At 40.3% G+C, this 27,391-nt stretch overlaps 1 protein-coding gene across 1 annotated transcript in view; it reads right to left on the bottom strand.

Moving 5' to 3' along the window:
* The window catches only part of POLQ (DNA polymerase theta), a 52,885-nt gene extending 25,590 nt beyond the window's left edge, over positions 1-27,295 (bottom strand). Inside the window, exons 1-14 of the mRNA XM_054270163.1 lie at positions 27,097-27,295; positions 23,347-23,529; positions 22,481-22,611; positions 20,935-21,091; positions 16,919-17,027; positions 14,001-14,220; positions 11,982-12,126; positions 11,739-11,885; positions 9,612-9,824; positions 6,302-6,444; positions 4,851-5,055; positions 4,162-4,304; positions 1,600-1,793; positions 1,155-1,279 (exon numbers count right to left, since the gene is read on the bottom strand). Of these exons, the coding sequence (XP_054126138.1) occupies positions 1,155-1,279; positions 1,600-1,793; positions 4,162-4,304; positions 4,851-5,055; positions 6,302-6,444; positions 9,612-9,824; positions 11,739-11,885; positions 11,982-12,126; positions 14,001-14,220; positions 16,919-17,027; positions 20,935-21,091; positions 22,481-22,611; positions 23,347-23,529; positions 27,097-27,295 (2,314 nt within the window). The remainder of the gene's footprint in view (positions 1-1,154; positions 1,280-1,599; positions 1,794-4,161; positions 4,305-4,850; positions 5,056-6,301; positions 6,445-9,611; positions 9,825-11,738; positions 11,886-11,981; positions 12,127-14,000; positions 14,221-16,918; positions 17,028-20,934; positions 21,092-22,480; positions 22,612-23,346; positions 23,530-27,096) is intronic.
* Positions 27,296-27,391: the final 96 nt, after the last annotated feature.

The following is a 27,391-nucleotide window of genomic DNA, read 5'->3' as shown; positions in this document are numbered from 1 at the left end:
GAAGCCATAGATCTTTGAGGAAACCCAGCACTGACATCCATAGAAGTAGATCTTGGTCTGCAGGATTTCAGTTACTGAGAGCATCATAGGAGGTAGCAAATCCCATGATACAGGTTACAACTGCAGTCCCCAGTGCATGGGAGAAGGAAAAGAGCACAGAAAAGACAGTTTCTTATTCACAGATTGCATCTACAGACAATGAAAACCACTGAAAGACAAGGCATTCCTCACTAATTTTACAGTGATTATAGAATACAACTTTTATCATATCTCTTAACTCTATGTCATATCGATAGTTCATTTTACTTCCCAGATTACTCCTGTGAAAACTATTAACACTGGAAATACAGAATTATGAAACTGCTACAAAGTTATTTATACCAAAAAGTTAAAAAAAAAGTTATTTATACTACCAGAATTAAATTAAACTACTCTGCATCAGTTGGCGTGACCTTTTCATTTTGGGGCTTTGACTCATGCTGCAGCCCACACAGAGGGTTTCGCAAGTCGAGCTAAAACTGCCTTAAAAACTGAAAACCCACTTATGGAGTAATGAAAGATTTAGGCAACAGAAAAAAATATCTTGGTCACTGGTGGGCTGTTACTTCCACACCCACACAGCCTTCTTAGGGAAGTTAAAGGTAGCAGCTGTTTGACCTCCTGTGATCTGCTGATAAATGACCCAGAAGCCACTCACTCTGTTCTGACAACTGTAACCTTATACCTCCTGGCCAATTAATTTTGCATTCAGAAGAAAGCCATGTCCCATCTTAGAGGTTCCAAACTTTACTCAATGCTGAAACGTATTCTTTCCTCATAGAGCAAATCTTTAGAAGGGACTTGCACTAATTTCCATACTTAGTATTGAACCAGCTACATTCCTGCACAGCACACAGCTGATTTCCAGAGAGCTCAGCATGCTGCACACTGCTTGATTCCCCTCAGCTGGCCCCTTTCCCACTGCACACTGTGGTTCCACAGCAGGGGAAAACACAGGTTAAGCTATAAATCCATAAGTGGTTTCATAAGGCTGTTTGCTGTCAGTACCACACTGTGGCTATCTTTGCCCCAAATCTGGAAGGACAAAAAAAAAAACCAGACTAGCCTAAGACTAGCCTAATAGCAGACTGGGGTATTTTGCTCAGACAACTTGCCTGCATAAGTGGCAGCAGATTGCTGCAAGGATTGAAGCTGACCACGACTACAGCCATATTTCTTGGTCATATCTTGTAAAGGAACCTCGCTGATTAAATCCAGAAGGGCAAGGCTGGTGAAAAACCTGTTGACAAAGTAAAAGAAGAAATAAAATTGTCATCTGGGGCACATTACTGTACATGCCAAAATGTGCTGTGATACATAGGACAGAACAGTACTACAGTACAGCACACAAAAGAAACAGAGAGGATGGCTTCCAAACACATCAGCACAAACATCTTGTGCCACCAGTGTTCTCAGACTACAGCAGACCAGGTCCAGGTTCTCTGACCTATCAGCTCACTCAGAAAAAGAGCAAGTTCCTGAAAACAGACACAGAGCCTGTGCAATACAAATGTTATAACCCCTGATCTCTGCACTTTCACACCCACATTCTGTGGCTACCTTTTGTGGATGGCCATTTGTCTGTGCTGTTTCTCTGTTTTAGCAGTGATTTTGCCCTTAACAGAGCGAGCTAGAAAGCCTTCTTCAATCCCCACCAGCTCAGCCACACGTTTCATTGAGGCAGGCAGCTTCTCCCATAGGCAGAAGAACTGGTACCAATCAATGGTGGTCCACTCCTCATACACTGGGGTGACCTAAAGAAAATAACACAATGCAAAAAAACTGTTTTAGAGAAATAAACAGAACTAAACAGAGTTTTGGGTAAACAAAACTACAGCCTAGGGAATGTGGTTAGAGCATCCTACGCACGACGTAAAGGCACTGAGTCACAGGCGTGGACCATGAAGAAAGTAAAAGCTCATCTAATCCAGTTTCTGTAATACTTGTACTGATGAGATCTGACTCATATGGGTACTCCAATGATTAAACAATTTAAAATCTTTGTCAGATTATTCTTTAAATCCAAGCCACTAAACTATTATTAAGCTGTGTCTTCAATGTCCTTTAAGAAAACAAAATTTTATTCTTTTTTTAACATAATTTACGGACATCTATCGACTTTTTTAAACCACGAGTAATCACACTAACCACTTCCACAGCCTCTGATAAAGCAGGAACAACACAGAACTTGCCAGAACTTGCTGAAGTTTTCATTTACCTGGAGTACAAAAAAATCTCCACTTTTACTAACACTAACAAAAAGCCCTCCAGAACTTTTTTTTAATGTTTTTTAGACATAAAACCAATTCTGTTAATGTTTAGTCAGCACAGAGTCAGTTCCTCTATGAGGAGACAAAATGTCTTCATACCTTTATCGATATAAAGCAAGATTAATTATTTTGAAAGAACTAAGAGTTGCTTGGCACAAATGTTAAATGGCACAGAATACTAGATGCCTATGTGGTTGTAAATCATCCATGCTTCTTCATCTGCTGAGAAGAACAAAAGTTATTAAGATGGGGGTTTATCTTTTATTGTTTATTGGAATTCTGTTGTGATTTGTTTTTTGTCTTTAAAGAAAACTATTTTCCTGTCTAGCAAATCCTTATTTGTTTTAATCAACTTTCCTAAAATACAAGGGCTTGGAATTCAGAGTCATATTTGTACATGTAAAAGATGCAAGCATAAAAGAATTAAAAAGTATTTTAGCAGATAAACTCCCTGCAGCTCATAAGGAACACATGAAGAAAAATACTTAAAAAAATGAAAAAGCAATAAAATGAAATAAACCTTTGGCCTTGAAAATGAACAGACTTGCAAGAAAGTGTTTTGGAGTAGCTTAACAAAAGAGAATCTCAAGAACATTTTGTTCAACAGTGTATGATTTAAAATAACCTTAGACAAGCTGCTGCAATTAAAAAGTACAGCATAAAAACATTATGCCATTGCTGCCTCTACCCCAGAACAGGAACAAATTTCACCCTTTTTTTTCTGCTTTGGACATGCAAACAGGGAAAAACTTCACTGGTGCATAACACAAAGGAGTTCATTTTATCTGGCAGAAATAGAACAAAATATAATGTGGTCCTCTAAAACAGAGATATGAGTACATATGGGACAGCAGTAGATGCAAAAAAAAAATCTGTTTTAGCCCTTAAGTGTGTTATTGAATTCACCAAGCAGAGACAGGTACCCTCAGACTCCTGCCTGCCCCTGCCTCCCAGCTCAACAAGCTTTGTAACTGCAAGCACATTCCTCTTGAAGTGAACTTTCTTACCAGACAAGACTCCCAAGCTCTGCCTTTGATTTATCATCCAGGTAAAGAGAATAAACCTTACTCCTAAAGAAGGCTAAAGCTGACTGACAGATTTCAGCTGATGATTACATGATGGGCCTCTGGCAGCCATGAATCCCAAGTAGCTCAGTGCAAATCCATCTGGTTTCTTCAATAATCGTCACAAGTTCATGGCTTCCTCTCCCAGGGTCTTAAATAGCAGTGCTTAGCTTTTCAGGTCTATGTGCTCATAAATCTTGACACACTCTGGGACACTTTTCCCTTATAAGATTTATTACACTCATTCCTTTAGCTCTGGCAGCATCACCAGGCAAGTAAACTAAATCAGGGATGAATTTCACTGTAACTGAATCAAAGAAAGGCCCACCCATAGAAAGGAAGTGGTCTGGCTCTCTGAGGCTTTTTGGAAGCAAAACGGATACTAAAAGCCCAACATTTTTCTGTATCTCCAAAAGTAACATGAAATTAAGCCTGCTGATCCCAAAAATACATTAAAAAAAAAAACAATTTGTTTCATCAATTTCAAGTGCCTCAGAAAATTTACAATTATTTTATGCTCAAAAGTTATTAAGTTCCGAAATCTTAGGAAGTCAAGGGTGACAAGAAGGGGTTAAATGGCACCCAGCACCTGTCTGCACAATAGACACTATGGTAACACACTCATTCTGAAGAACTTTCAATTTAGAAACTTTTCTTCATGAAGGATAAGCTAAGCAAAGCACAGAAAAACCCAAACCTGTGTTCATGGAGCTGCCAAGAACTTCTCATTGTGCTGTCTCCCCTTAGTTTTGGTAGTGGAAAATACAAGACACAGAATAGGGACCTACCAAATAGACAATATGCAGATCATTCTCCAGAACAAAGCTTTTCATAGCTCGCTGCAGGTCAGCAAAGATTTCCATGGCTTCAATTGGTGAAAGAGAAGAGGAAAGAGTAGCTGAACCAAGATGTGTTGGGTGATAAACCTTTGCTGTTAAAAAAATATATATATATATTACATAGAGAAACATTTAGGTGCAAGTTTATAATAATTTTCAGGTTGTGCTGCATTTGAGAGATTTCTAACTTTTCACAGCTGCTTTTTCAATAAGAAATAGTGTATGTCTCCATTCTGAAGACAGGAAAATGGAAACAATAACAGGTTTAGCCCTATGTCTAAACTAACCTTTTTCTCTTTAGGAAGACAAAAATCATAGTCTGCAGTTAATATGCACCAATCCTGTGGTAAAAGTTTGCTTTGTTTAAATATTTTGGGAATTTTTAGACTAAGATGCATCAGTCTTAGAGGTGATGTGCAAGTGATATGCAGGTGATGTGATGTGCCTTCCAAGAACATGTGCATGCAAATATAATAAAAGAGGTGTAAAGATACCTTCCAGAAAGACAGAAAATTCTTGATAAACAATTCTTTAAAATACAATAAAAATGCAGAGAAGTCCTTACTGTTAATTTACATTGAACATCTACTCAGTCAGCAAATCAAAACTGCAGTCACTGGGAGGAACACCAGCTTTACCTTTCACATCATTGCCAGAGTCCACAACCTGAATGAATTCATTTTCCAGCAGCCATGCCACACAAGCCTCGATAGGCCCAGTCTGTGCTTTGTCTTGCTCTTTCCCATTTTCCCATTCTCTTTCCTTCAAGCTGGATGCAAGCAGAGTGCAAGAGGCATAGGTCTGCACATCCTCTGGAGTGTTGGCTACTCCCCCTACTATGATCTGTTGAAGAAAAATACCTGTTCATATTGCCAGAGATGCAGCAGGACAGAACATCAGATCAGAGAATCAAAGAGTGATCCATCATCTCAGTTTTAAAGAACTATTTTCCTAGAGACGGGAATATGAGGCAAAGCAACAGATAACTTTTAAGGATGTTCTTGGCAAGAAGTCAGTCATCTTGGGCAGAAGTAAGAGGACTAAGCTATGGAAAAGAATGATTAACAAAATCTTATTTTGAAAGTGGACGTAGACATAGCAGCAATTCAGACTTCAGACTAGCCTGAGGCATTTTTCTTAGCCAACACTGTGAAATATTAAAGTATGTTAGAATACAAACTGCAATTTTGTGAATACAAAAAGCCAGCCATGAAAGTGAAGTTCTTGTAAGGCTATTCAGCATACTGAAGGTTTCTCTTAATAAATATGAATGCTATACCCCACCACTGTTTTCCCGATTGAGAGTGATTTTGTTCACCTTGCATTTTGGTTTTGCCTTAAAGGAACCCCCTTATGCAGAAAAATACATTTAGAAATTCCATTGGTCTGCTAAAATTCAATATCTATGGAAGTACAACTCAGTTCTAAGCCTCACAAAAGCTTTCAAAAGACAGTAAAAGTATAGCAAACAGATTCTATTTAAAGAATCTTGTATCTAATCCAAGTTCAAACCCAAAAGCAGCTTTGGAAAAGGACATAAACTCACCTACGTGAAATGAAACCCTTTTAGACCTTTTTACTCCTATAGGAACCCTACAGAGGAGGGAGCAAATTGGGTACCATCCCTGTTTGCTCACCCAAAATGTATTCCCCAAATTTCAATCATTCCTGTGCAGAAGAGGTAGGTAAATTGAGGGGGTAAATAAGACACCCTATAAGGTTCCACAAATGTCATTATGGCCCAATGCAGTCTACAAAGCCTCTAGGATCAGTAATTTACAAACATCCTCCAGTTAACAGTGTCGGGTCGCACCTAAAGTTTAAGAATCACACTTAGCTCTGCCTGCTGCTCGAGTACATCTAGACACAATAGCAAAGCTTCTTTGAGTGTCCCAATCTGCAGCAAGCAGAGAAACATCCTAGACAAAATGCTGAATACTGAAGCAAGCTGGCAGAGCCAAATAAATGACTGGCTTGACAAAGGAGGAAACACATGAAAAAGAAGTGCACAAAAAAAATTTGGTGGTGTCACAGAAGAAACCACCCTGCAAGGGTCCAAGCACAATTCTAATCCCTGAGTGTCCCATACCTCAAGTATTGCTCTTTTCATGCTAGAAGCAACACCTTCCCCTTCTCTTCTAAGCAAACAGCTGCAAACAGGCTTGAGAGATCCCTGAAGTAGAGCAGCACCTTTTGATCTTTCTGAGGGCTTGCAGACTAAAATGCTCTCACCTATCGGAGAAGAAAAACAAAACAAATACAAAGCCAATTACTTTAGTACTGCATCTTAGCACTAGAACAGCTGCACACAGCTCACCAAGGACATATTATTGGAATGGAAAACTGTAAGTATTTTCAAAAAAGTTGAGTAACAAAAGAAGAGAAAAAATGTGCACAGTGCATATGAATTGCTATATAAGAACAGCTAGTACATCAGAACTAAGGCAGAGCCAGCTTCAAAGTTACATTAGGCTAGTCTAGGTCTTGCCAAGTTATCCACAGCCTCTCTGTGCATCTGCTTTGCTGCTGAATCACTCTTGCTTCTTGTTCTGGAGTTGACTGGAACTATAATATAAAGTGGCATTAATTTGACTTTTTCATTACATTAATAAACTGAAAAAATTTTCAAAAGTAATAAGAAAACATAAAAGCTGCACAGTATTTTGACAACTTGTATTAAGTCAACCAGCTTTCATTCCAGAAATAACTAATTCAGAAATCCAAAATTACCAATCTAAGTAACTATGCATCCTCTAAACTTTCATATATGCTTTTATATACACTTAAGTATCCTGCATGGTTTCCTCTGAAAGTACATCTCAATATATCCTACCTTAAAATTCTTTGTCAGACATTGTTCAGTTAATCTCCAACTACTGAAACTCTGTGGGAGACAAAAACCATCCCAGAGCCACGAAAGAAAAATGAAAATAATGGGTAAGTTGTGGAGTTTTTCCATGTATCAGTACAGCTTAACCATGGAAAACACAGTGGTCACATAAAGGATATTTTTTCCACAAAGCTATTAGGGAGAAACTGGATCACTGAAGACCTTAGCTAGTTGCAAGCTTTGTCAACTGGTACAGGATAAATTAATTATGGCTAGGACATGTTTGTCTTTGACTAAGAGAAGAACACTAGTTTTGGATTAGCTGTACATTAAATATCATGGCAGATTTATGATAACTTTTTAAGATTTAAAGGCATGTAGTCTGGACACAAGGTAATTTTGGTAGTGAGTATCTGAGTATGACCCTAGGAATGTTAACTTAGGATAAAACTGTAGCTGTGGAAATGCTATAGTAATTAGCAAATCCAGAGGTAATGAAAACACAGCTGCACTTAAATTTAATGAACAGAATAAATAAATGCAGTGTAGGCAAGTAACGAAATACAGCTTAAACATAATTACATAAATTAACTACAGAATGAAATGATGTTCAGAGGATGTGTCTTTGATTTTTTTAATCCTGCCAGGTGAAAATGTTGATATCAGTTGATCATGTACTTTTGACAGAACTGGAGAGTAGGTAAGATAAACTGCCTGTAAAGCATTGTTTGGTGAAAGAAAAGCTTATTTTTATTTTAGCAATAAAGAACATATATTCATTTTGTATTTGGGTTCTGATGTGACCTGAAATTTCCTCTGAAAACTTCCCTTTGACTCTTTCAGAGTGATGTACCTAAAAGAAAATGTAACAGAAGATGAGTATCCACTTAGCTCTACAGTATCTGACAGTTTTACAAGACTTGGGGGATATTCTTTCCCAAGATGCCACTGATAATTCAAAGCTACTAACTGCAATCTAGTAAACAATAAATTTTTAAAAAAGGAACTGAACTGTTCCAATATCCATTACTGAACATTTCAGGTACTAGGGGAAGTCAAGGTTAGCATCAGACTAGACAAACTCTGGATATCCAGGCATAAAACTCCATTAAAACCTACAAAGGCCTTACTAAATTCTAGATTTTGTTCAGCTTTACCTATTTCTCTTGGTAAAACCATAGTTTTGATGAATACTAAAAGAAACACATTTCACTCTGCAAAATTATATTTTTAAGTTTCTATCAAATCAAGAAAAATAAATTTAAAAACCAAAATGTAAGACGACCCAAAACTATAATGTTGGGAGAGGAGGAGGAATTCAACCCAACAGCATTTATCTTTTGTCTGTCAGCTAAATTTCATATCCACATAAGGCACTTTTTCCAGCTGAAGTTGCTGTCCTCCAGTCTCCCTACTCCGTGACAGAGTAGCAGCTGGCAACATAGCTTTATGTTCTCATCCAAAAGACTCTGTGGAGTGGAAAAAAATGGTACATTCATGAAGCTCATCAGCATAAAATCAACTGCTTACACATCAGAACTGTCACATCAGAACTGTCAAAAAGGGTACTAATTATTGTAACTTGAAGGAGAAAAAGAAGAAACTTCAAGGAATAATGTAATTTTACACCTGCCTGCTACAGTCAAATGAGAAAGTCTGGAAAATTTCAAAATCCAGCCTGCAGCTGCCCTTTCCTTGAACGCACAGGGAGAGCTCACAGAGATATAGGTCGCAAAATGCTCTGTTGCTATGCTACTCAGGCAAAAATAGAAAGCTAAATGTAAGAACAGTCTGCTTACATAGGGCTCCAGCAAGCACCAATCAAACAATCAGGAGGGCGAATCCCACTTCCTGCATCTGTTGAACTTCTTCTTTTCTACTGTGTTTATACCTGCATAATGTGGCTTTTTGCAATCATCCACAAAGATAAATTTTCATTGCAAACTAAAATAACAGGCAGGATTTTTTTGTTGAACATCAATCAGTGCCACTGTATGCAAGAAGGTGCCATATTACCTGTGAACTACTGATCATATTTCCTTGTCTGTCTCATTACTACTTTCAAGATCCATAAAATTGATGGTTAAGTTTAATAAATCTAAAGCATAATTTCAGACAACAGAAGTTTGTCAAATTAGGGTTGTAGACTTGACTTTGTAGACACGCATTTCTTACATTTTAGGCCCATGCAATGAGAGCTTACTGCAAATTTTCTCACTAAAACTCTAAACACTTTAGTCAACTGACCATGGATCACAGAATTAAGGCAAATGAACAACACAGCCTTAGAAGCTAACAAGAATTCAAAGGCAAAAATAGCCTGTTCCTGAAGTAACTGACATATAAATACCAAAGTCAGTCTCAGGCAGTGAAAACAATCCCCTGGGAATTACAACTTTTACTCCATTAATACCAAACAAATTAATACCAAACAAACTCATCTTGATTAACCTAATCATACCGCACACCGAAGGAATTCATCATGATTAGTCCCTAATTGCGAAGCACCGCCCTGGATTTAATCAGGTTAACACCGCTCCGACAGAATGCCAATAAAGGCTCTGCTCACCCTCTGTGTCCACCCCTTTCCTGCCAGCCCTTCCAGCCATCTGCTTGTAGGTGAGGATGTCCAGCAGCCTGCCCCCGAAGGTGGGCGTGCGGATGATGACGCGGCGCGCGGGCAGGTTCACTCCCGACGACAGCGTGGAGGTGGCGGCCAGCACCCGGATCAGGCCCTGCCGGAACGCTCCCTCAATGATGTCCCGCTCCTCAAAAGTCAGCCCTGGGGAGAAGGGGCTTTTAGTGACCCTTGTGATGGTGAGGCTGCATGTTAGAGCTGAAAATACTGCTGTCCAGCAAGGGAAGAGCAGACTTAATGAACGTTCACCAGGCAGTGTTAGGAACCAGACTTGCAGCACTACTTCAGTTAACTTCTGACCACTAAGTGAAGTGAAATTTCACCATTACATTTTTATTATTCAACTGACAGTGATATACTAGCTTTTCTAAGGTGGCAAGATAAACTACTTACTCCTTAGTAGTACTTACTTACTACTTACTATATTTACAAGCACTGCAAGTAAATCTATAAAGAAATAAAATTAAAAAATGAGAAAACAGTAGGGAAATTGGATTTACTCATCTGCCATCCTGACCCCGGATTCTGTCTTCATTCTTTCCATTACACGTCTAGTATGTATCTTTCTACATTGCCTTCAGGGCTTCAGGTCAATTTTATAAGAAATACAGATTCTATAAGAATTTGGAGTTATTCCTCCTACATAATCAATGCCATAGCTACTGTTTTCTCTCCCAGTCAGTCTTCTCTCAGTGAATCAACAGGTGACATGCTCTATTACCTACCTAAGTAAGAAATAAAAAATTCAAGCAGAAGTGTTCACAACACATGCTCCTTTAATTTTTATTTTTATTGTTATGCTACCTCTATTCACTCATTTATTTCAATATTAAGCTGAGGAAAACTGCTCTGAAATATTCTGGCAGCTTTAGGAAAAACTTGAAAATCCTGGAGCTGCAAATTAGTTAAGTTTTCAGCCATTTCACAAAGAAAGGACCAGGCAAGTTGTATTCCAGAAGTTGCTGTTATCTAGCTGTCCTGGTTTAGGGCAAATTTGGGAGAAAACCTCCAAAAGGCGGCCCCTCCAGAAAGCAAACCCACACGGCCCCTCACCCCAACTGGTTTGGGAAGGACTCCTCAGAGAAAAGTGGAAAGAACCTGTTTGTTTAACAGGCACAGCACCCCCCAGCACACAAAATGAACAATACCAGATGACAAAACTCTTTCACCGCTCTGAAAAAGATGACAAATTCAGAAAGTCTCTCCTGTTATCAGTCCCTCTGGTGCTGCGAATGGCTGCTGCAGGCCACAAAGTGAAAATTCTCAATGTTTCCCAGGTCCCAGTCCGGAGCAGGCTCGACTAGTTCCAAGAAAAGGGAAAGAAAGACAGTCCAGGGAAAAATTCGGACTGCCTAGCTAAACTAACTAACAAGCAAAAGCAAGAGCAAGAGCAAGAGCAAGAGCAAGAGCAAAAGCAAAAGCAAAGCAGGAGCAAGAGCAAAAAGTGAAAGCAAGAGCAAAAAGTGAAAGGAAGAGCAAAAAGTGAAAGCCAAAGCAAAAACTGCCTAGCTAAACTAACTAACAAGCAAAAGCAAGAGCAAGAGCAAGAGCAAAAGCAAAAGCAAAGCAGAAGCAAAAGCAAAGCAGGAGCAAGAGCAAAAAGTGAAAGCAAGAGCAAAAAGTGAAAGCAAGAGCAAAAAGTGAAAGCTGCACTATGGACTGCCCTGTCTACATCCTGCCAACTGTGGGGGAGCGAGCAGGCTGAAAACAAAACAAAACTTCGCTTTTCAGAGCCAGTCTTGAAGGCACAGAACATAACATCCAGCATAAATAGAACAGAGGAGAGGACTGGGGATACAAGCATCATAACATCACCCTAAGACACCAACACAACACAGAGAAGATGCAGCAAAACAATTTGTGAATTAAAATTTTCAGCCACAAAAAAGAAATTTCAAATTTGCCTGTAATTGCGGGATACTGAAAGATTATGTAATCATAAGCTACAAAAGGCTTAAAAAAGCAACTGGTAAATTGCTGATACCTGCAAGAAAAAGAACCCATAGAACCCATATGGCTTAACCATTACTAATTCAAGACCAAGATATTCAGGAATACCTGCATGATGAAATGCCACTCCCCATGGCAAAGTACGCTGGAGCACAGAGTCCAGGCCTGAAATCGAACGCTTTAACTGATCCAGGACCTCATCAATCCCTTCTCTGTCCACAACAACTGGGGCAAGGCCTGAGTTTTTTGCAGAACCTTGAGAAAGAAAGTATTTTTATAGTTCCTACTAAAATTAATTTTCATTAAAGGCACTGTGCATACATACTGTAGTCTTAAGTACTTTTCTCTTACTCTCAGTTTGTTGCAAACCGTAGAACTCCTTGGCAATGATGTCTGCCAGCTTCTCACACCAGTTCTTGGATGGACAGAAGAGCAGGACTGAATGGCCACCACAAACAGTCTCATAACACAGGCTCACAATATGGTCTTCATCTCCCTGAATTGAGATAATATATTTTCAGTGCACTCTCAGATTGAATGAGTGTAAATGCTGTCCTTCTGTATCCCAGCAGGAATTTTCTACTTCCAGTCAGAAAGAGAAGTAATCAGAACATGGAGGACTGATAGCTCAGTTTCTGCCTTGCTTTATGAAGTCCAAGCACTAGTATGACCACGTTGTTGAGGGCAGTTCTAGACCTACCCATGAATACATGTAATATTTTACATCTTGCTTTCAGAAATCTTTTTCTGAATGAAGGCCACACAGTGCAGAAATAAATCACTGCAACCTCCACATCATGGCTAACAGCAGTGGGGAAGAGCTCCAGAGGAAACCCCCTCTACTTAAACTAGGGAACATTTGTTAACTTGGATAATAACTGTGAACATTTGTTACCTTGGATGTCTGAACTAAAAGCCTGGCATGTAGCAGTCTAACCATCCCCAGTTAGAGGGACTCAGCAAGCCCTGCTGACCAAAGACTGCAGGTGTTCAGAGCACAGTGGAAGGCTTTTAGGGATACTTATATAGATGTTCATGCAAAAAACTGCTGTTTACAGCTTGCTTTTTTGGTTTTAAGATCTCAAGAGAGTCCCTGCAATTGATCTGTTATGCTTGGCTATGCCAGATTCTCTTGTAGCAAGCAGGCCAAAGGAGGAAGAGAAAAATGTAGGCGTCCAGCAAGAAATAAAAAACACTAAAATGCAAATGAAAACAGGGGAGCAATGGCAGGAACTTTTCCACAAGGAATCAGCCAAATTCAGCTGAAGTGGTGAAGTTATCAAGTTCCCTTTTATTGGTTCAGTCTGAGGCACAGAAGTCGGAAGGTCCAGTGATAGATTTCAAGCCCAAGATCCCCCAGTCTTATAAAATAAGCCAACTCCTTGAAACCATTGTGTCATAAGCCTAGTTTAGTTCTTTCTCTTGCTTAATTTAGTAACTATCCAAAGCAACTGTCTCAAAAATATCCAAATGCAACATCACCTTCTCAATATGACCACATAAAAACTAACTTCCAAATGCTCTAGTGAAAACATTTCCTTTTGTTTCCAGGATACTTTTTCTTTGCTGTACCACCATGCTACTGACAAAACAATGTCTCTGCAGGAATGGAGTGCAAAACTTTCCAAAATATTGCTGCCATTCAGCCCATACGGCCCAACTACTACACTAGCATTATACAGAGCAGTTAAATCAACTGGATTGAGAATTTACCCTTCAAAGACTCCACAGGAAAGGACCTACAACTAGAGAGCTCAAATTTCCCACTTGTATCCATCTGGTTCTTTGAAATCATCATAGTATGTTACCCCTAACTTTCCATATCCTTTTCAAGTGTGCAAAAGGACTGACTACTGAAAACAAATTCAGAAGAATTGGAATGGACATCTGCCTTCTAATCAGTGTCAAAATTAGATCATTTAGCAGTTTAATACAAGCAGGTTCAATATCAGATTTTAATACAAATATTTTCTCCCAATTATGAGTGCAAATTCCTTGGCCTAAACAAGAAATATTTACCTGCATTTATGAAAGGGAAGTAGATTTCCAGACATAAGATAGAGTGATGGGTAAAGGGAGAATCAAACTCTTTATATCTGTCATGTGCTCAGAAACAACATAACTGCAAAGTCAACTTTGTCTTCAAGTCAGATTCAAAAATCTTCAATACCTTCATGAGTCTATATTTTGGGTGGGTTTTTTTTTGTTTAAGGCAGGAGAAGACAAAAATACCAATTTTATTCTCAGTTTGAGCATCAAGTAAACAACAAAGTTGTGAATGTCATCTATTTAAAAATAAATAAAAAACATACCAGGAGCTGTCTTTTTCACTTTAGCACCACCAAAGGCACTATCCCAAGGTTTTGTTACCTTCAGTTGCAGCTTGGGCTGGAATTCTCGCACTAAATTCATGGAGGAGTCATATATGTTGCTGCCAATTTTCACCCACTCCTTGAGGGGCACAGGGCGGAAATCTGTACAGTAGAGCTCTGCATCTAACCATGAGGCCAGGAGCCCCAGGTTAGGGAGGGTAGCACTCATGCCTACTATCTGTATCCCACCAAAACCAGGACTGGTGCTCTTTGAGCGTCTGGAAGTGGTTAAAAGAAAATAGAAGTTAGTGACAACACAGGTTACTGTTCTGGAAAATGGAATTCAGAAAAAACAGTTCAATCTAATTTCTTCCAGCCTCTCAAGTGCAATGCTAATTTTTCAGCTTCTTGACAAAGAAAGAAGCCATACGCTACTCTTAGAAAACAGGTCAGGTTATGCACTGATAACAAGATAATTCAGCTTTTAATCAATTTGAACCTAAACCTTTACCTTCTTTAGGTAGCCAACAGCTATGAATTGACTGCATATTTAGAGAGACTGAAAACAAATACAAAGATCAACTAGTTCCTTGCCACTAACAAAAACATGGAAATAAACATGGAAAACATGGTAATAAAGGAATGGCTCAATCTCCACCACAATCTTTCTAAGCTTAAATACCTTAATTAAAACACTTCTATTTGCTTCCATTTCAGAACAAATAATATTAGACTAATGTCTTCCTAGATATGGGAACCAAAGCTCTAAGAACAGCTAAGAAGCAAGTAGCTTCTGTTCCTAAAATGCTGAACAGCAGCTTTCACTAAAGACAGTGAGAAGTAATGGACTCCTAACAAACCTGACAACACAAACTGTTAATTTAGATACCCAAATTTAGATTCTAATTCAGGCTTTTACATCCACACAATAGGGTTTTTTATGCTTCTAAGCTTGGTTTGAAAAGTACTCATTTGCATTGCACCGAGCCACAAATCGAGACTCTAAAAAATAAAAAGATCTGACAAATCACTGTGAGCTCAGAAATAACCTGAATCTTCTTAGAGGACCCTGGTAATCCTGGCAAAGACAAGACAGAGAAAACAAGATTATCCAGAAGCTGAGTATAAAAGGCCAGTCACTGATGAGACAGAAATAAGGAATTTGAAGAGAGGCAGACTCTCTGTTATCCAAGCTCTTTAAGCATTTGCTGGTACAGCTTCACCATCAAGGTTAGAGATTTTTGTCCTTACAGGAACTCTGGACCTTTTCCTCCCTAAGGCAACTATTGACCTCCAATGATTAAAAAAGTTCTAGCTCTACAGCATATTATGTGACTAAGGGGGAGAAAAATCTGCAGCAGAATTTTGACTGAGTCTGGAAAAGCCTTGTGGAGAAGCATGGACACCCACACAGGCAGTGGCCATCTGAGAACATTTTCTTGCTGTGAAGACACAACTTGTACTTCAATGGGACAGGCACTGATCATTCTGATAACTGACCAGACTGGACAGTGTTTAAAGACTTTATATAAGCTCACTAAATAACAGAGAGAAAGAAAAAAAAAAAAAAAAAAAAAAAAAAAAAACAAAAAACAAAAAAAAACCAAAAAACCACAGACTTAGAAAGACATTTGAGAGAAAATGTGGTCTTCAGCTCCAGGAATCCAGCAGATTCCAAAATAAAATTAGCTGCCACTTCATGTCAGAAAGTGGTACAGGGTACCACTGTCACCTTGATCCTGACAGAGATAGAGAACCTGGGTCCCAATATGCCTGCATGGTTAAGGATGAAACAGTGTCTTCCCAGGAATATTCCTTGATGCACCTATGCTTTTTTCCTCCTGGCAAGTGTTTTCTCCTTCCTGCTTCCTCAATGCAAAGGAGTAAAGCAGACAGTGAACCTGCACCTGTGCTGCAGCTACCTGATAAACCAAGAGAAAAGGAGTGGCAAAGTCACTAACACTGCTCCAAAGTGTAATAACTTCCAGGATTTATGGGGAGAATGTGAGAAGTCAGGTGTGATTAGACCAAGAGCACTGCTGGCTCCTGGAAATCATGATGAGCAATACTGGGTGAAATGTCCAGTGGAGAGACAGTGTAGAAATGGCAGCTCCCCAGAACTAAATAGATGGTCTCTGCTTAGCCAGCACTGGTACAACACACAAGACAAGAAGCAGCAGAGAAAACTGAAAAAATTTGACTTTTTGTGCTAAAGAAACAGTTGATTTTGACTCTTCTCTCAGCACCACCAATAAAGATTAAGAAGGTTACACCACCTCTTCCATTTCCTTTTTTCTGTGTTTGGGCACTATGGAGCAGCTGGACAGCTTGGTGCTGAGGATCTAGATACTGAATTCTTAAAAGTTTCTAGAGGTCTTCTCAAACATCTTATCTATTCCCCTAAAGAGTCAAATCAATTCTGCTAAAGGCAAGAAAACATGCAACCACTAGGCTATCACATGTTATAAGCAAAAGCAGAGCTAACCCTGAGCAGTGCTAACCAAGCAGACTGCTGACATTTCCTCTAAGCCTTCTGATCAATTCACCATGCACAAGTTAACAGCCTGCCCACTCTTCCATCACACCAGAGCATTCCAGTAGGATAATTACACCACTCCATGAAGCACTGAAAAATTAGGCAGGGCAAATCTGCTAGCAAAACTGTTTTTAAGAAATCCAAAGTAAAAAAAAAAACAAAAGGCTAAAGAAGTAAATGAAAGCTTCAGCCTTACTTCTTTTCCTGAGAGGATAAATCCCATGGTAGCACACAAATTGAAAACCATGTGGAAAAGAAGATTTAACTACAATGGCAGGTTCCTGAAAAGTGCTGTGATGAGATCTTAATAAACAAAATAGTCTAGGTCATGGCCCTCATAAAAACGTTGGAGCTAACCCAAGTTTCCATTCACACAGAGAATAAATATTTAGAGTCATCAATTATTTAGCAATAAAAGACAAGTATCTCAGTCCACTCACCTTTTTGCTACCCTCTCTGTAACATATCTCACTTTGGTCAGGAGGAGTTCCAGCAGATATCCTCGATGAGAGTCTCCCAGCATGTGCAACTCGTCCACAACAACCACTCCTGATAAAGAAGAGCACTCAGGTCATATCTGAAAAACCTCCAAACTAAGAGCAAACAGCCTCAATCCTTTCCCATTCCACATGATGAACAGAAATTTAAATTCACAAATCCATCTATGCTTACCAACACCACGATGGCTTCCTTTTGTCACTGAGAGAGACAAATCATGACTGATGTCATGAGGTTTTATACCCACCAGAACCACACATAGACACAATCAGGTTTAAAAAAAAAAAAATAAATCGGTTGAGTTGTTAGTCTAGACACCACACAAAACAGTGTTGCAGCATCTATACTGTACCTTCTTTGCAAGTAAAAACCCTCAGGCTTCAGAGTATCTGGAAAGGAAAATTCCAGCACTCAAATGAGTTAGCAAAAAATTTTGTTGACATCACTGTCTTAGTTAAAAACATAATTTTTTACTAATGCAGTTGTGTCAGAAAAAAACAAGAGCAGATGTAATTACACTGGCAGAGTTTCTTCCTATTAAATTGCTCTTCAGTAACCAAACTTGAACAAGTTCTACTACTTAGCTTTGGCTTTCTAATGAAAAAAAATCCTATGTGACAGCTTTGTTGCCCTCCTACCTCCTGCAAATGACATTTTAATCTATTAACCACCTCCATCAAATTTTTAAGGTGTGTAGAAATATCTAAAAGACTAATATCTAAAAAGGCTTCTGAATGTCAGCAGCTGGAGACAACAGACCAGACTAGAGTGTTCCCTGAGGAGAAAACACAGAGCCATAACCACTCAGGCACCCAGTGCAACTCCTGCACACATCCCAGCAGCAGCATGTACCTTTTCTGGCCAGCTGACAGGGAGATGGAGTAGGATAAAGGAAGGTTAAACCAAAAAAAAGCAGGGCACAGAGGACAGCACACTTCATTAGCTCTGCTGCTGTGGAATTTTTTTTCCTCCCTGGTGCAGCTATGTAATATCTTTCTGGTACGGCTAAAATAGCAGGAGCTTAAGGGCAAATGTGACCTTACATTATCTGTCTCAATGCTATTTTTCCTTCTCTTTTTTTTCTCTCCTTCCTACATATGTTCCTTCTCTCTCCGTCTGTTTTCTCCCTCCTCTTTCAAGCCACTTAAGTTAGAAAAGAGTGCTGCACTGCTTCATCAGCCTCTTTTACAAACTCCCACCCATCCAGCTCCTCTGTCTTCCTCTACTTCCTCTATTCTGTACTTGCTTGTAAATAATTCATTGGCAATTCATTGGTCACCAAATTCATGTTTGTTCAGCTACCAGAAAAGGCTTCTTCCTGTTTCCCCATATAACAATCTACCTGAACTCTCCCAGAGCTGAGACAGGACAGTTTAATCAGATACCTACCAAAGTAAAATCCAAGCAAGTCACTTCAAACCATCATCATACCACAGAGGTACTGAAATGAGGCTACACTCAGTCTGCTATTTCTGTCTGCAAATGAGATGTATCCCTAGAAGACAGCTGAAAAAAACCTATTAAAAAGTACCTGAGAGCTACCAGACATGTTTACTGTAGAATAACTAGGTTGTTTTAATTCCCCATCCTGTATAAAACTAAAAAGTTTTGAATGAAAAGCAGGAAGGACTTGATTTTTTTAAATATAATTCAACTAGTAACATTTTAATTTCAAGTTTAAATTAAGAAACAAATATCACAACAGCACATTACAAATCCATTCCCTGATTACACACTGAGAAAGCAGCAGAATCTTCTCTAATCATTTTCCTAAAAATTGCTTGAGCATCAGTGTCAAGAGGCTGAACAAGAGGAATATCATCTCCCATGTACCTGGATGTTCTAAAGTGACACCTTATATAATAATTAGCAACACAACATTGCTTTTAACTGCTTCATACAGCAAAGAGAGCTCTGGCAGGCAGAGGGTTTGAGTTTCTCTCAACAATTTCCAAAGGCAACATGAGCTATCAGCATGGGGTTGACATCAGTAAAAGGAACAGCTCGAGCTTGAGATGGAATCCAGCCAGGATTGCAGTCATCTCCCAATAACTCATCTCAAAAGATAAAATACCCTTGTTACAAACTGGTCTAAATTTAGAATTAATTAGAAGACAAGGTACAATCTTGCAGTTTCAGACAAGCTTCCTTTGGGTGACAGCTAAACTGGCATTTTCAGTTCATACCCATATTTTACAGCTTTTATGAAAATTTGCCTCCAAACAGAAAACTTGTCCATTTCCTACATAATGATAACTTTTTAAAATCAAATTTAATTTTTAAATTAATGTCAGAGAAGCATATAAAGAAAAAAATAAGCATTTTACCTTTATTTCTATTACACAGCCATAATGGGGCATAAGGGAAATGGAGGTTTGCAGCAGAGATATTTTCAAATGGTGAAAGAAAAACGTGGTACTTTAAGGAGGAATTGGTATTGAGAACACATCTTCAAACTCAAATCTGGTAGTCACTTGGCTGCTTATATTTAAATGACTCCTCTCAAGTACATTAATCTTTGAAAGTGCAACAACATGTAGGGATGAAATGGAGGTTCCAACCAGAGGGATTTGGTGTATCTCTAGCTTCTGAAAGATGATATCATTAAACAATATATTTTAATATTCTGAGTATGCTTCCAAGGCACACAAGCCAACAGAAAGCTGCTTATCCTGACCCCACTGTCTGCCTTGTGGTGGCAGTACAGCTTGCACAGTGTGGTGACATAGGATCACACTAACCCTAGCTTAAACAAGCAAAAAACCTTAAACCAAGTAGCCATATATTAAAATAAATAACAGGTTTTCTTCCAAGTGAAGGGATGAAGATATACATTCAAGAATTGAGCTGGACTGCAGGAGCCTTCATTTGAATGAGTTTAAAATGCTGCACAACAGTCACACACTCATCTTCCAGCCCACTGGCAGTCTCTAAAGCATTCATGGTGATTCAGCCCCTATAGATCCAGGTGTGAATGTGTTATCCCATGATCTCACACTCTGAAAAAACCTACAAGGTTTTATTTCCCATTTTCTCTCTAAAAAGCTCTTCTGGTACACAGGGCAGCAGAATATGATGATGATACCAGATGCACACAGAACAGCAGTTTCAAAGGTGGAGGTCTCAGAGCAGTTTGATCCTCATCTATTTTTATATTCTTAAAATATCACCCAGCTATGTTACAGGACTGAGTGAAGGAAGGATTACTGTGTAAAACATAACTGGGTACAGCTTTCTGGAGCAGAGAAAAAATGAGAATAACAAACTTCTGATTAGAACAGGAAAGTACATCTCTCTTGAGTGTACATGGAAACACTGGGCTTCTTCAGCTTTTATCTTATCCCCAATACTTAATGAATACTTTCATTATCTAGTGGCATCAGGGCCACAGTGACCCAGGAGCCAATGTCACAAGGACAGAGGAGTTTTGAGCAAACAAGACAGAAATGAATGGCGCAGCCCTCCCACAGTTAAAATGCCTACCCAGAGGAGCACTGTGTATTCATTCTGCTTATCTGGATCCAGATGAGCACAGAATGTAATTCCTTCTCTTCCTCAAGCTAAATGAAGACAGATCTTAGATTCCACAATCTCTGTCTAAAACAAACGAACATAACATATTCCTGAACTCAAACATATCTCAGAACTTTGATTCAGTTTTATTAATTAGAGAACAGTTCCCAGCAATGGGAATCATTGTTAAATGCAGCTTGCCATCCATTTGAGACAAACTAAAGCCTGCAGATTCTACCTACTCATCCCAGCTGCTGAGCTACATGGAACAGTGCTGCCTGTCCTCCTAAATCCAAATAAAAGGCTCTCTGGAAGAAGAAAATCACTGCATATTCCTATATGGTATGTCTGTCACCTACAGAACTCAGAAAATTTGAAGCATCCCATGATTTCACATGCACTCAGAATATGTAAACCCCACAATGGCCAAGCTGTAGTATTTTACCCAGTGAGTCCATTTTGTTTTCTTCTATGAGCCTATTGATTAGTCCATTGGCTTTCTCAATGGTGCAGACAGCAACATCCAAAGCAGAGAAACGTCCAGCAGGAGCCATGCTTCCCATGTAGCCTTCAACTCTCACATCCACCTCCTGAAACAAGGCCTGTTTTCCAAGGATAAAGAACATCATGACAAGGTTACAACTCTGAACTTCTGACCATTGCCTGCTGGAATCACATAAAACCAGCACTCTACAGCTACAATTTCTGGTACTTTTAATGCCAACTAATTGGATTAAAGCCATATCCCAGCCAGTTAGTGACACTTCTCCCCACTGTCATTTTTCATTTCCAAAGCAGAAGCCACAGACCACACGTTGCAAGACAGTGTACATAACTGAGTAAAAGATGAGGACCCCTGCTATGTATAAGAAGATCTAATATCAAAAATGTTAGGGAACACACAGTGCAACAGTTTATGATATCAGTGGCTTATGTAAAAAGACACCTTCCTCTTGAGAGATCCTGGGCAAAAGCCAAAATGGAACTCCAAACACAGTGATGACACATCTCACACTGAAAGCCAAGAAACAGTAAATTCTTCTCTTCCAGGTCTCCTTACTGCAGTGCCAAAGCTTTGACATATCCCACATGGCATTAACAAAAGATACAAATATTTGCACCTCACAAGTAGGTCACCCTTTGAGTTCAAGCATGTGTAGCTGTGGCCAAACCTCATGCCAGGAGTAGCAGAACAGAGCACTGATAGTCCTCCAGTTTTACAAGATTAAAGCAAAAACTTGTCTCCGTTGTCAAGCACTTCAAAGTAGCTTTTGCACTTTGTTTGTAGGATTTCCTAGCAATTTGTAAAGTTAAGATACCATCTCAGTTAATGAACAACCCAACTGTCTTAACTGCTAGAAACTATAACAAAAATGCAAAAATGTCTGCTGGGTTTGGATTTGGTTTTAGTCATTGTCATTAGCTAATGGCAACAATTTTTGATAAGGAAGTCTTTCAAGAAAAAGTATTTATGTCTTGTAGAGTGTTCCCACTGTAGTTTTATTTGTTAAATAGCTGGGGCGAAGAAACCAAGACATAACCATATTCTGGCAGAAAAAAAAATAGCAAAGTCAAAGTAAAATCAAATGCACAAAATTATGGTGAAATACCCAAGGAAAGCTAGAATATACTTTTATCCTTAAGATAGCATTTACACCTTCCCTTTGTACTTTTCCTAACATGATCTTTCATCAGAGACTTCATTTAAATTTTATTATCAAATTGGTGAATAAATGCAAATAACAATGCTTTAATAGTCAAAGCTGGAATAAAATGTTTGAATTGACCCCATAAAATTTTTCTAAGTTTATCTTTTTGGCTAAAGATTTCATTTTTTCATCTCCAGCAAATTTTAAATTATCTACAACTTCTTTTTGAAAAAACTCAGCAATTTTTCCCCCCCCCTAAAATCCATGCTTTTGCATTTCTGTTTAAAAAACGTGACCCAACAACTACTACCCATAAATTCACCCTCCTTGAATGCTACTTACCTGCAGGTAACATTTCTTCTCCTTGGCCACAGAGACAAAGGGAAGGATGAGAAGAGCTTTCTTACGAGTCTCCAGGACTCGCTTCAAAATCAGCAATTCTGCGACCAGAGTCTTTCCAGCACTGGTAGGAGCTTGAAAAGAAAAGGCGGGGGGGATTAATTAATTTTTAAAGTTTAAAAAATAAATCCAAAAGCATCACAAATCTAGCATAGAAAGCAGTTACTGGAGAACTTGGGGTGGGACTCTTCAGTTGATGTCTCTCACCCACAACCACATTTGCAGTCATCCCTATAAAGAGTCAGTAAGACTAAAATCACCCATCTCTCCTCCAAGTTCTTCATCCTCCCAGTGCTGCTCTAGAACCTTTTTCCCATGAAGGGTGGACAACCAACTGTCATTGCCTACAGATTTCTCGTCCACCGTTCCTCCTTCTCCTTTTGCATTACTTCCCCTCCTGCACACGCACCCCACACACAATATGTGATGAAAAATGACAAATGGACTGAAAAAAAGCTAATAGCAAATAACATTCTCAGAAGTATGTATATCTTCAATTGTTGGTATCATTCAGTTCTTAGCTGACAGTCTGTAATAAAAGAGAGTCACCATTAGCTGACTCCTAATTATCAATTTCTAAAGGAACTTTAACAGAGAAAATGGGGCAAAAAGTCTCTCTTCACATCTGGAAAGGAGATCATTCATTAAGTCAAGTTTGAGGTACAGAAATGGGACAGCTCTTAAGATGTCTCCAGAAGAACATCTTGATCTTTCTACCTGTCAGATCCAAATGTCCCAGCACCAGTAAGTCCTTGTAAATGGCAGTGGAAAAGTTAGGGGGGCACTGGTTTTGTCAGGTGTTTGCATACCTGAGTAAACGAGGTTCTTTCCCTCCAGAACTTGACCAAGCATCAGGCATTCTGCTTGCCACTCAAACATCTGCACTACCCCCAGGCTGTGGTATTTCTCCAAAACTGCTTTGGGAAGATCCCAGCTTGCAAGGAGCAACTTGTCTGCTTGGTCTTCAGGAACATTTACCTGCTGATATTGCCCTTTGGAAGGAGAAAATAAAAATAAAATTTAAAAAGTCAAGTATCATCTTTGCATCTGAGGTCATTTAGGTTATACACCCAAATGTCAAACTTCTCTACAAACTCCTGTATTACAAGAAAAGGCAATAAACTATCTGCCCTATACTTTTCAATATTTTGTGTGGATGGTTCACCATTTTTCTTATCTTCTGGCATCTTTTTTTCAATTTTTCCTCCTGTAAGATTTTCCACATTCAATTAATTTCTTCACCAAACTCTTGCCCTGGTATTTGCTTTTGAGACAGAGCAGCCATTACCAAATACATAATCAGAGAGTGTTTCAGCACTGATTGATGTAACAGCATTGCATTGTATTTGCCATCTTGTCTTCACCCACAGCATACCCCTTTTAAGAAGTTACTGCTACTGAAATTTCATTAATTCTCACTGATTACAGAACTGTCCAGTGTTTTTTGTTTTACAGATGAATGAAAACCACAACCTAAAGCAAACAAGCAGCCCAAGATACTCTGTACAGTGTGTCATATTTCAGTTTATTAACACTGATAGCATCTTCACAATACTGCCAGTTCCTCTAGCTTAATTAAGTTCCTTGCTGATTATTTCTTGTCTTAGTAACCCTAAACAACTTTGTGCTGACTACAGACACTGCCTCCTCCCTCTCCTTCTCCTCTGTTTTTCCAAGCCATTAAGAAAACTCAAGCTTTTTGTCCCATTCAGGTTTCTGATGCACAGGAATGCCTCCCCTATCACCCATAAATGTATATAGTTCCAGTAAAAGCATTTTGGGAAAGACCTTGTCAAATTGAGATGAAAACCAAGTATTTGTGTGTACTGCCTCTACTGCACCTGTTCTTCTACTGGTACATTCAAAAAATTCTAAAAGAAAATTCCCACCATTGTTGACAGCATAAGGGCAGGCTAGATGAATAATACCAGCCTGCATAAGCAGCCAGCATTTCTTCTCTCATCACACTAAAAACTTCAACTGCTGCCTTGAGGTTCACCCCAGCCTAGGCTGTCACTGCTGCATGATCAGTCTCCTCTACACAGCTTTGCTTCACTTTGTGTAATAAAAGTACCATAAAATACTAAGCAAAAATTTATGCACCATTGTAAGAGAACAGAAATATGCTACAAAGCAGGGCAGACTTCCCAAGGGGAATTCAGAGGAGACCTGGTGACTGTCCACAATTGTCCATCCTAAACTGTGACTGTGGTGGGTTGACCCTGGCTGGATACCAGGTGCTACCCAAAGCTACCCAAAGTCACTCCCCTCCTCAACAGGACAGGAGAGACAAAATACAGTGAAAGGTTCATGAGTGAAGAAAAGGACAGGACATCAACTACCACCACAGGCAAAACACTTGACTTGGGGAGAATTAATTTATTACTAATCAAACCAGAGTAGGATAACGAGAAATAAAGCAAAATCTTAAAACCACCTACCCCCCTACTCCTCCTTTCTTTTCAGGCTCAACTGTACTCACAATTTTTTCTACTTCCTTTCCCACAGCAGCACAAGGGGACAGGGATTGGGAGTTCCAGTCAGTTCATCACACATTGGCTCTGCTGCTCCTTCCTCCTCAAAGAGGAGCTCCTCACACTCCTCCACACTCCTGCTCCAGTGTGGGCTCCCACTCACAGGAGACAGTCTCCATTAATTTCTCCAACATGAGTCCTTCCCACAGTTCTTCATGAACTGCTCCAGTTCATGTCCCCCATGGGGTCACAAGTCCTGCCAGCAAACCTGCTCCAGCATGGGCTCCTCTCTCCACAGGTCCTGCCAGGAACCTCCTTCAATGTGGGCTTCCCACAGGGCCACAGCCTCCTTCAGACAACCACTCACTCCAGCACGGGGTTTTCCACGAGCTGCAGACAGATCTCTGCTCCACCATGGGCTGCAGGTGGGTGACAGCCTGCCTCACCATGGTCTTCACCACAGGCTGCAGGCAAATGTCTGCTCTGGCACCTGAAGGACCTCCTCCCACTCTGTCCTCACTGACCTTGGTGTCTGCAGGCTGCTTCCACCCCATATTCTCACTCCTCCAGCTGCAGGTACCATTGCACAGGCTTTTTTCCCCCTTCTTAAATAAATTATCCTAGAGATGCTAGTTCCATTGCTGATGGCCTTGGCCAGTGGAAGCATTGGCTCTGTCCAACATAGGGGAAATTTCTGGTGGCTTCTCACAAAAACCACCAGAAGCTTACAGTCCCCCCACTTGCTATGCAAATCAAATACAGTGACTAATAAGGCAAGAGTTAAGATTCAGAAACATAAAAAACCCTATGTGATGGGACCTCAAGCTTTTTCCCTAGTGTTCAAACCAACAAATTTTATGTAAAAGATGGAATGAGTAATGGATCAGGTGATTCGGCTGTTTGGAGAATATCTTTAGATTAGAACTGAAGATGTGTTTGGAAACTTGTGGCTTAGAGATCTATGTACAGAAGTAAACCTGTGAAATTAACTTTTTTTTTATTTACTAAAACAATGCTAAGAAACAATCAAATTAGGAAGATACAAATTGTTGGTTAAAAGCATTAGGTATTAGATTTCTCAGAAGGAAAACCGTTTCAGATTGTGGGGCCAGTTAAACACATGAGTGCTGCTTACTGAATTGTCTTTGGGGAGCTGACTGTGGAAATGTGTAAATTTCCTTGCTCTGTTCCATTTGCAGAAATTGACAAAATTGTATATTTCAGAGTATAATCAGTGAGAAGATGTGACATGACTGGAGAAGAGACCAAGAGATGTAAATGCTTTAAAAAGTTACAGAAAAATCACAAAAGAGATGAAACTGCAAGACGCTTTGTAAATATCTTGATTTAAGATGTTGTATACAATCTCGATGCTGTATACATCTTGATTTCTCTCTTGATTCAAGAGCACAATAAGCTGGTAAAATGTATGTATGGCATCTAGAAGCATCACTTTAAGCGGCTCTGGCTGGCAGCAGGAGCACTTGATACGACACCTTGCCACAAGATGTTTATACAAAATCTTGTATACTGCATACAGAAATATACTTCTTCTGTATTCTCTATGTGTTCTTTGATCGATTTCTCAACGTAGGTAAACAAAAACCTAGCCTGGTATACCAACGAGAAGGGGCGATACCGATTGCTGTATTATGGCAGCACCTAGAGGCCAATCCAAGAAAAAGGCGCACTGTTACACCACACAGCATGCCCCCATCTCAGACCTGTGCACAGGACACACATTTTCTTATTTTCTTCCTCGGCTGCACCGCGAGGGGTGCAAGAAATGCTTCCACCACCACCCCGCAAACACAAGCCGGTCCCTCGGCTGAGCCGCTGCCCTCCATGAGGAAAGCAAGGGCCGAAGCGCGGCCCGAGCAGCGCCGCCCTCAGGGCCGGGGCCCCGCGCCCGCACCGGGAGAGGCTCGGAGGGTCCCGGGCCGCTTCCAGCAGCGCCCCGCAGCCCCGGGCAGCCCCGCTCCCCTTGCCCAGCACGGCCCGATCTGCCGCGCTGCACCACCGAGGGGAGGCGGCGAGGGAAAGAAGGGGAACGGGAGAGGAGGGCAGCGCTCTCCGCGCAGGTACCTGCCGAGCCGCTGCGGTGCAGGGAGAGGTCGAGGCCGGGCGGGGGGCTCAGCACAGCGCCGCGGGGAGCGGCGGGGCCGGGCGGCACGGCCCGCCCCGGTGTGCGGGAGCTGCGGCCGCCGAGCGCCGCGGCCGAGGCTGCGGCGGCACCGCTCGGGGGGAGGATAACGGTGCCGCCGCCATCTTCCCGCCGCGCCATTCAAACCCGGCCCCGCCCCGGCCGGCGGGAGGGCGGCCTCGGGAACCGGGAACGGACGGAGCAGGGAAGCGGGCAGCCCGGGAGGCCCGAGGCGTG

This window comes from Melozone crissalis, unplaced genomic scaffold (genome assembly GCF_028551555.1).
Source record: "Melozone crissalis strain CALT ecotype California unplaced genomic scaffold, PUWL_Pcris_2 ptg000008l_1, whole genome shotgun sequence".
NCBI classification, from domain to species: domain Eukaryota; kingdom Metazoa; phylum Chordata; class Aves; order Passeriformes; family Passerellidae; genus Melozone; species Melozone crissalis.
Note: the sequence above shows the minus strand (reverse complement) of the source record. Positions and strands in the feature narration are given on the sequence as shown.